This window comes from Etheostoma spectabile, chromosome 7, assembly GCF_008692095.1.
Source record: "Etheostoma spectabile isolate EspeVRDwgs_2016 chromosome 7, UIUC_Espe_1.0, whole genome shotgun sequence".
Lineage (NCBI taxonomy): Eukaryota > Metazoa > Chordata > Actinopteri > Perciformes > Percidae > Etheostoma > Etheostoma spectabile.
The window spans coordinates 21481441-21491979 of NC_045739.1; the positions used below are offsets into that span (position 1 = coordinate 21481441).

At 40.9% G+C, this 10539-nt stretch overlaps 2 protein-coding genes across 2 annotated transcripts in view; both read right to left on the bottom strand.

Moving 5' to 3' along the window:
• Positions 1-2002, bottom strand: part of lamb2l (laminin, beta 2-like) — a 49544-nt gene extending 47542 nt beyond the window's left edge. The window contains exon 1 of the mRNA XM_032521630.1: positions 1971-2002. Coding sequence (XP_032377521.1) covers positions 1971-1987 — 17 coding nt within the window. The 5' untranslated portion in view covers positions 1988-2002. The remainder of the gene's footprint in view (positions 1-1970) is intronic.
• A 3866-nt stretch (positions 2003-5868) lies between these two features.
• The window catches only part of si:rp71-17i16.5 (phosphatidylinositol 4,5-bisphosphate 3-kinase catalytic subunit gamma isoform), a 13888-nt gene continuing 9217 nt past the window's right edge, over positions 5869-10539 (bottom strand). Inside the window, exons 7-12 of the mRNA XM_032519778.1 lie at positions 9810-9953; positions 9634-9724; positions 8994-9124; positions 8733-8844; positions 8408-8565; positions 5869-7285 (exon numbers count right to left, since the gene is read on the bottom strand). Coding sequence (XP_032375669.1) covers positions 7028-7285; positions 8408-8565; positions 8733-8844; positions 8994-9124; positions 9634-9724; positions 9810-9953 — 894 coding nt within the window. The 3' untranslated portion in view covers positions 5869-7027. The remainder of the gene's footprint in view (positions 7286-8407; positions 8566-8732; positions 8845-8993; positions 9125-9633; positions 9725-9809; positions 9954-10539) is intronic.

Consider the following 10539-nt stretch of genomic DNA (forward strand, 5'->3'; position numbering starts at 1 on the left):
ACACACACACACACACACACACACACACACACACACACACACACTTCCACGTTATCTCAGCCTTTGCCCTACTTTGCACAAATCACCACCAAGTCACAGATAACTTGTTCTCTAACAATAATGGAGCATCCAAAAACTGCCATCACATACAAAAACATGTTGAGCACTCACACCTCATTTAAAAGGACCAAACCACTGGTGGTTCTGCTGTAACATCAGATGTGCTAGCAACTTACATTACTGAGAAGAGTCTTAGAGAACCGACCTTTCAAGGGCCCACTGATTTTAGTCCATTGCAGTACACTAAACCTGCTGAGCTTTGTATTATACTGAAACACATGCCTGCACTGGTTTCCATTAAAGTTACTTAATTACAGAGTTTTAATAGTTTTAAAACCACAGAGAGATCTGTGAATCCTTCCTGGTGGTGCGTTCAATTGCTAAGATGAAAGTCTGATGTGAGAGGTTTGCCATTTACCTGCCGAATTTATTCATAAGCTTTAATGTGTGTAGCAACAAAAGGGAATTAAAAAAAATGAGCTCACACAAATGCTGTAAAATTGTCTGAAATTTGACAGTTACACTGAATGGTGTGCAAAACTTCAGAGTGGAAGACACAACAGCGTTTAAATGCACTATTCTACATCAACTCAGATACTGTATGTGCTATTACTGGATGATCAAGGATTAAAGATTGATATACTAGACATCATCATATCAACCAGAACATTGGAGCCAACAGATGGCAGCCGATGGTGATAAACTATGCAATCCAGTGTGTTTTTGTTGAATAGGACATTTTGAACCGCTGTTGGAGGAGTTAGAGCAAGGCATCGATGCAGCTGATGGACATATATAGTAGATGTGGGAGAAGCCATCCTGGTTTCAGTGTTGTCTTGCAGCAGGTATTCAGAAGTTCAATATATTGATCAATCCATAGTCAATTGATGAAGAGGAAAAGCAGCCACCAACCAGTGTCCCTCTCTCCCACATGGCCAGTTCTACCAGCCTGAGCGACTCGTGGATGCTCTTAACCTTGCAAGTTAGAGTTGATCTCAGCAGTTGGGCGAGAAGCCTTGAGCTGATTAAAGCTTAACTAAGCCTACAAGGGCCATGGGAACATGTACCTCCAAACACACACACACGTGTCTAAATACCCTGACAAGTGAAAAGAAAGATTCAAAGGAAAATAGTGAGAATTCTCAATTACCCAACTGAATCTAGTGAAAAATAAAGCTGTCCACTTTACTATTAATGTCCCTCAAGGGAAAACATTCTTTTAGATATTGATTAGTACCTAGAGTGAGTGCAGAAGAAGTGTTGAAGAAACAACACACCACATGATACTGTCTGTCCTTCACCTGTATTTACAATTTGAATATCATTCAACCCATTTTAGAAGTTGAATCTGAGCTCTGCACTCCAATAATCTGTGCTGCCGGTTAATCTGGTAGGAATGTGTGCAACAGTGTCAGAAATCTGCCTCCCAGCCATAAGTGACTTATTGGTGTCAGCGAGAGAGTAGGTCCACACACACATTCATCAAGTACCGGTAAGCCTATCCCACCTTCAACTCTCCAACCATACATTTTGGTAGCTCTATATTTTATTTTCTTACTCTTTTTTTCTTTGATTTGGTCTAAAACGTGTCCTTATCCAAAAAAAAAATCCCTCAAGACAAATTAGAAAAATTAATTCCTGTCTGATATGGTTTTTACCTGCTGACTCATCCAGTGACACTCACTACTCAGAAGTACAACACACAGCTGCACCAGATAAGGCAGTTAGTAGGCATACATTATTTCGTGCTTTCTGGCTAGGAAAACCTGCAGGACATTTATACTTATGTCCAAATCTGACTGAGCTGTTTTGTTCAATAATATGCTATAAAACCACCCCATTACTAACCTCATTAATAATCATTACTTTTGACAAAAGTATTGCAAAGCTGCAAAACTGTGTTTACTCACCAACACGTTCTTTTCATTTAGCTAACAAGTGGTCCACTTCATAGGCTTCACACGACACGACAGCAAGCTAACAGCCCAAAAGATAAATTAGCCTAGCATAAAAACACCATAAAGTCCCTTAAAACTCGCATTCCGACGTCCCAATAAGACTATTACAGTAGTAGCCCACCATATTGAACTGGCTAAAGTAATAAGGTTCATATAGCCTAGAGACAGTCGTTTCAGAAAGACACTCGCTGCCCCTGTAGGAATATTATGGTATTATACTGAACAAAGGTGATTTTACGTTATTTGGTTTCACTGAGGTGTGGTCTTGGGAGAAATGTTAGCAAAGACGGAAGGATAAGATGGAGCGCTCACCTGCTCAGTAGTTTTCTGCGACTCCCCCTTTTCTCTCTGTCACACACAAACCTTCTCCCTCTCTCTTTCTCTCTCACTCTCTTCCCCTCTCACAGACACACACACCCCCACACGCGCCGTCCAGCACCGGCTGTATGGGCTCGGTCTCTGGTCTGCAGCGGTACAGTAGAGGGAGAGCTCAACCCGGCGCGAGGAGGTGGAGCCCCAAGTGCCACCAGCGAACACCACTGTCCCGGGAAAACAGAAGCAGGTAGGTCCCATCCACAGGGCTGGACCCCACCCAGTCCTATCAGGCCGGCCCCACTGTTCTAGTTAAAGATTACTCCCAGTTTCGTTAATGCAGGAAATTGTTAAATACCCTGTGGCCTTATCTTTTGTCAAAACGTTTTGAATGAAAATGGAGTTCTTGCTCACTGACACTTGAAAGGGCAAGCAACCACCAAAACAAATGCAATTTTATACAAATACATTTTTTACAGAATGAAATACATTTCTTTTTAATAAATAGATTTAAAAAAAAAACAAAAAATATTGCCACATTCTACTAAGTAGGCTACATGTACTTGTCCTTTAAGAGTTTCTCATTACTTTTCACTTGGTAGCAAGACAGTATTTTATTTTATTAAATTATTTTTGGGGCATTTAGGCCTTTATTTGTATAGGACAGCTGAATATGTGAAAGGGGTGAGAGAGGGGGAATGACATGCAGCGGAGTTGAACCCACGGCCGCTGCATTGAGAATAAACCTCTATAAAGGGGCGTTCCAGGTGAGCTACCCAGGCGCCCAAGACAAAGCATGACCACATGTTGATGACTGTGGTTTTTTATGTTAAATTCTATTGACCCATGTGATTCAATATAATAAAATAGCATTATGCCCTGTCTTGATGTATGGGGGGGGGGGGGAGATAATGGGATAACTCATCACTGACAGGATTTGTACCATGGGAATTATCAAGAGATGATGACAATCTCCATCACCAAGCTCATTACGTGGTGCCAGCCAAGTCAACTGATACATATCACATGTCCCCAACCAGCAGCCGCCTACTACGAGGACAGTCTCCTTCGAAAGAGGTCAGTGTGTGTGTGTGTGTGTGTGTGTGTGTGTGTGTGTGTGTGTGTTCGTGTGTGTGTGTGTTAATGTCTGATGTGATCTTGTGTGAGCATGTGTTCAGTTTTAAGAAATTAATGTTTCACGGAGAATATGTTGTCTGGAGAAGAAAAGGGGATGAAAAGGGATACACTGGTGAAAATAATGTGTTCACACTGATACATGGTTGAGAAACATTGAAAACAAACTGCAGGACAGAGGAGCAGCTGTGAAACCCACAGTCAGGAGTCAGCGCAGGTTGTGCAAGGTGAAGCCAAGGAATGGCTGGAATCCATAATTAACAACAATTCTGTGAAGCTGTACCATCCTGTAATACAAACATGAAAGTACAAAAACTGCACATGTGCTATAGGCTGTAATCGAATAAAGGCCTGTTATACCGTGCTGTATTTATTCAAGTACCAAGGACAGTGATCAACAAAAAAAACACAAAGGTAGGCAGTGGTTCAGCGAAAGAAAGAAAAAGCTAAGAAGTAGGCGACAATTGATAAACACTGTGAAAAACTAATGAGGGTGAAACAGAAGTGAAAAAAAAATAAGAAACTGTGACAGGACAGCAGAGCATGAAACACCATTTTAGGAAGATTTGTGCAGAAAGCGGAGGCTGTAATTTGTTCAAAACTATGCTCTTGACTGCAAAACATCTGTAGGAGGCGTTTTACCTGCTGGCTAAAACACACTCAGAAAGCGAAAACGAACAGCTGAAAAGCATGGTTGCCCTCGTCTTCTTTTCATTCTGCACATGCTGTTCGTGTAATTTGCCATGTGAGTACGTGCATGGGCATGTGTGTGTGTGTATAGATGTGTAAGTAATCAATACCATCTTTTAATTCTGCATACTGTAAACACTGGGATTAACGACAGTGAGTCAAGAAGAATGTTAATCAGATTATTAAAACTGACCTTTGGGTTTTTCTGTGACAGTAAGAAATGCAAATGCACACATGCTCCTAACTCAGCTTTTACTTTCCATTCCTGATGTACAGGCTGTGTTTTGTTGAAATTGAATGGAGGTCTTGTCAACATGCTTGCAGTGAAGGACTGAAACACCCACATTATGACCTGTAGGTCAAATTGAAGGTCTATACCTTAGTTTCATACTACACATAATAAATACTTTCTATATACATATGTGTTCTTTTTGTAGTCACACATAATGATTAAGTTCTTCCCTCTAGTGAAAAAAAACAGCTCTACTGTGAGTATAACAGGTAATGTTTCAGCTTAGCCTGGTGGCCATCCAGTGGAGTTTTTCCAGCAGGTAAACAGGGACCTCCAGGAAGGGGTTTGGGTGGTTATGGAGTGTAGCTTAAAACCCCTTCCAGCACAACACATTTCAAATAGTGCTAAAAAAGTCCAATCCACTCGGAACACCAAAGGATATCATGTACACTGTGAGGGAGCTTTGTTCACAACAGACCATTAACATGAATATTAATATACTGTTTGCCACTGCTTTAGATGGTTTATGAATAGGACATGCAGCTGTTTTATTTGTTAAAGGAATACTAGACCCAATCAATTCTCACATGGTGTTTTCAAGACCGAATTAGCATAATGAAAACTGGTTCTGTCTATTCAGCCTTTTATCATCTTTGTAACATTAGGAACATCCTGTCTCAAAACAATGCTGAAAAACTAATCCATGCAGTGTTTCTTCCAGGCTGGACTATTGTAATACTTTATTAACAAGATGCAAGTAAGTCTGTTAAGACTCTACAGCTGATCCAGAATGCTGCAGCGCAGGCTCCTCTACTGTGGAATCAGCTTCCGGTCTGGGTTTGGAGGGCAGACACCGTCATCACATTTAAAAGTAAACTTAAAACTCATCATTGTCATCTATGTTGATCATTGTGACTAATGCCATGTATTTAGTTTCATCAACTGAACAAAATAAGCAAGGTACCAAGGGTACAGGTTAACCAAGGTACATGGTTACCAAGGTAACCAAGGGCACAAGTGAAGAGAGGGTGACAAAAGGATCTAGAAAAGAAAAGAAAAATAATGAACACGGTTTTGACAAAAGAATACATGAGAAATTAGGTAATGACAAACAGAACTACACATAGAAAGAGAGCAGACAAATAGGGAGACAGAAAGAGTGCAAAGGTTACAGTAAGCAACGCAATCCACGAGGTCCTGGGCCATGTGGCAGTGACCCTGTCTGTCGGTGTCGGGTGCTGTCTCCTGGATCCTCTTCCTTTGCCCTGAAGCCCATCCCAACCCCTCCCCGACACCTCCTTTACTCTAAAACCACTGCCCCCTCCTCATCCTACATTTCTCCCCATACACTGTCTTCTTTTTGCACCAATGCTATGCATGCACTTATGTACAGTAAGTGTCTTAATTGCAACACATTGAGATTTCTTCTGGGACCACAAGTTCTCTAGTTGCAGGATAAGAAAATGTTAAAGATGACACATCATGTCACATAGGTTTTTATTCAATGCAAAAATAGTACAGCTTTTGAGGATCATAACACCAATGAAGTCAGACTCTTTTACATCACATTTCACAGGATTCGCAAAAAAACATCAAGGGGGTACTCCAGCAATTTAGTCTTGTACTTACTTAGTTGGGTAATTAGTGAGAGTGAAAAAGAAGAGTCAAAATCAAACCAGCACAGGGTTTTGTTATTTTAGGACAAGTTCCAAAAACCTGAAGCCTGTTGTCACAGGCTCAGCAGTAATGTTCATTATGAGTGACGACTTAACAAATAAAATTTAAAATTCCCTCCAGTAAAATTGGTGGAGTGCCCCTTTGAATTTGCAAACCACTGTACATACATAACACATTTTGGATGCTAATACAAGTTGTATGTAAAACAACAAAAATGGGTTATACATATTAACACATAAAGAAAAACAATGCAGTTCTCGAGTCATGATGCAAAGTGGTTTCATTATGCGGGACATTTGTTGTGCAAACGCTGCAGCCAACTACAGACTGAAGTAGCAGCCATTGGTGAACTAATAACTTTGTCAATGACATCTAATGATATCTGACACATGGCTGTCCTTTAAATATGTCACACTTGGTGCATCAATATACAGTCTATGGGTGCATCTTACTGTAGCATGTGTCTTGCTCGTCGCAACACTGGCCCATTTCTCGCCTTTCAGCATCCCATCATGCTTGTAGTGTTTTTTTTACCAATTAGAAAGGTGGAAGAGGATCTTTTGTGCTAAAAGCCTATAAAGACAGCCAGGAAGAGGGATGCTAGCCAATAATATTACATGAAAATAAACACTGAAAACTAAAAAACTCTGAACAATGCCTCTCTATTCTGTTTTTATTGGTATTATATATTTGTGTCATAAATTGTTACTGTTTACCTTCCTGAAGATTTATCTGCATGACCCTAACATGAACCAGTCCTCCCTTCCTGTGGTGTCCCTTTCTACTTGTCATCAAAGTGAATGGAGTGATTGTTAGAAAATGTATATGTTCTTGTGCGTCTCATTAAACCTTGTGAACTGAAACCTGCTTTGGGTCACTTTGTTCACAGACAGTCAAGCCAGCAGATAACAGAATAGGAACCGCAAAACAATCGTGATTGGGTTGTCGCATAATCACCGACAGTCTACTTGATGCCTGCCCACATGTGAATCCACCAGTTGGTCTGAACAGTCCAGCTCATCTTCTCACACTCAGCGATTTGCTGGAGGAAATGCTCCTTGGCCTCTGCCTCGCCCTGTTGCTCCTGGAGCGCCTCCCGCAGGTAGCGCATGTCCTCTGCAGTGCTCAGCTCTGGGATGCCCGTCAGCAGCATGAGGGAGAAAAGAGTGATCAGCAGACGAGAGTGCGAGCGCAGCAAGAGGTATGCCTGGGTGCAAGTGTCCTGACAAGGGCAGGTGGGATAGACAAGAGAAGGAAAGGAAGACAAGGAAAAAAAGGATATAAGAGAATATGAAATAAGAAACAATATCTGTAAATGTCTACAGTACATTTACACATACAGTATGCACATAAAGTGTGTGTTTTCACTTGTCCATGCACTTATGCAAACACATCATTTCATCAGATGCTGTACAGAAATACGATGTAACCCTGAAAATGATGTTTTGTCATTTATTTAATAATTGCTAAATAAATATGATAAATCATATATAATAATCTTTAAAACAGCAAGACGTGTGGTCTTCATTAGCTGACACCAAAGGAAAACAAGACATGTATGCATAGATTTTGTATGGACATTTCAAAACAGTAACTTTCACAGGGTCCTGGAGTGCACCTGTGCATCACTGTAGCCGGGTGGGAAGAAAAAACATTAAATTTCAGCAAAAACAAGATTTTCAAGGGGTGTCAAGATTCTTCTGTACCATAGAGCATTGGTGGGTAAAAAACACATAATTACCATGTACACACACTACACACTGTAGTTTGTTTTGAGTCAATCCTATATACACCAAACTTTTATTAGTCTGCCGCTAAAAATAGTCCGCCACAAATGAAGTATATACTCCTGTTTTAGTAATATTTGATGAAAACTAAAATGCCCAGCCGTTTTGTTTTTGTTCCAAAGGTAATTTTTTGGGCCCAGGGCCTCTGTGTTGAGGAATAACCTCTATACATGGGCTTGCGCTCTACCAGCTGAGCTACCTGGGCGCCCAGTCCCCAGCTGTTTTAAGAAATTACTGAGCCTTACTCATCACTACACTTATATGTTATACGCTTACACTATATGACTTGATATAAAGTTTGTATTCCTTCAAAAGTAACCAATAGGATTGAGGCTATGAGCAACAGACTGGGTAGGAAAGCTGGAAAACATTGACAGACACATTAACGTTTGATCTTTTCTTTTCAGAGGATTAACTGACAATAGGAAAAAATAAAACAACTTCAGACTCATCTTTAAATTAAAGTATTAGTATAATAACACACAATAACACACAACCACACCCACACACACACACACACACACACACACACACACACACACACACTGTCTTCTCACCCTGAAGCGCTGAAAGTAGAGGCTGTTGCTCCCTTTCTCTCTGCCCATGACATACAGGAAGTCAGGTGTGAGGACAAATGGTACACGCTCCCTGTTCCAGACCAGGAAGTGTTTGGTGTTACCCAGGATGTGACCAAAGTCGATGTGAAACAGGTTCCCTGAGAGGCCCAGGAAAGACAAAAGCATTTAAGTTCTTTCCATCCACTCTGTTCATTCACCTTTTTACCCTTCAGTCGTTCCCTCAATGAGATTTACGTTATTTGGACTGTTTACGTATGCACAAATGCAGCTAGTGTGGCGTAAACCAAACGTTTGTGGTACATACCTTGGTCTGTGATCATGATGTTGTCATTGTGTCGATCTCCTATGCCCAACACGTAGGTGGCCACACAATAACCAGCACAGGACTTCACAAATCTCTCTGAAGTGTTGTAGTGCTGTAGTCAAATAAGATCACAGCAGTGCAGTAACATAATTGGTAATGTGGCAAAGCATGAAATGCATTTATAATGTAATCTTACAAGTTAATTTGGCTCTTGTATAAAACCTGGCTTTGAATCTTGTCTTTGTTTTCGGTTTTACTTACTACTTCCTGGAGGGGACTTTTGGACTTGAGCCACTCATACAGAGCATCGTTTCTGAAGGCTCCGGTCGTTCCTCCGTGGTTCCTCTGGACGGCGGCGATGGTTACTGCATCCCTCACGATCTCAATCATACCTGTTGAGGAACTTGATGAGATTCACTGTGAGCTTCTCTGTTTTTTCTCTGTCAATTTCCATAGGACACCCACTTTGTATCCTGGGTGCTGGAAATTCTCTGTGTTAAAGGAAGAGTGTTGAAAATGGTTTTGCAGCGTTTGAACATTAAGCACTCTTGTTCCTGCCTACTTTGTTTATCTTTATCCCAAAATTATGATCCAGTATTGTTTTCCATTCTGTAATGACTAACAAAAGATGCTCCACCAATCAAAATCTGCCAGGACTTAACTTGTAGCGGCCCACCAAAACCATACTGGAGACATACCACGCATACAACACATCACACTAGAATGAGGTAGTGGTACATTTTAAGAAATATAAACCCCTGTAAAATGTTATGTAATGCTAATTCTAGTCATGTTCAAACATTTTGTATGGCTGTTGACGGTATGATTTATGGAATGATACAAATCCTTGTCTTGAACAGCTTAGACAACTGAATAAATGGATAATAAATTGCCCAGTGACCTATGTTGTGTCCTGTGGAGATGCAGCCATACGGAACCAGGTTAAGGTCCAGAGATTTCTCCTGCCAGATAGAGTCCATCACCACCAACGTCTGAACAGTAAGATACACAGAGTCAGGTGTCACTTTATCCAAAGTTAAAATATATTACCACAACAACTAAAAAATTCTCTTTGACCTGAATGACCAGCATGTCCTGTCGGAGGTCATCCCCCTGTTTGAAGATTATTCCCACCGGTGTGACAGGGGTGGGCGACGGCATGGGAGAGAACTCCAGCCACAGCGGCTTCTTTTTCGAGGCCATCACCTTGGATTTGTCCAACTGGACGATAGAGAAACAAAAAGAATTGATTTGTTTTTGTCGCGCTTGACAGTGCACAGGCTTTCAGTGAAGGTCTGATGTGGACTATGGCCTTAAAACTGCAGTACCAATGCTACAAGTTTGAGTATTATTCTTATTTGATTAGCAAATGTAAAAGTGTCTTTCCTCTAACATCTATCCATCTGAGTCTGCACACAGACAGGCTGCAGCGTTCACTGTCAGACTGTCAATAATTAAGTAATTATTAGATTGGGTAGTAAAAACTGCTTGTTTTGCCACTTACAGTACAGTACAGAATATTGCTCAATACTGGAACAATTTTAAAGATGTTAGTATATATTAGCCACTTAAAAAAAAACAATGCATGGGACAAAAGGGTCTGGGTTGGAAAATACCAAAATTACTCAACCCTACCCTGGAAATCCAGAGTTCTCGCAAGAGCACAATTTGTATTTGCTCAGCGAGTTACTCTGGCATTGAGTAATGCTGCTCATTAATTATACCCTTGGAGCTGAGCTGCACCAATCACATCTGTGTATCTGGTATAGGCGGGCCAGAGGCGAGCTAAACAGATGACAACAGTTTA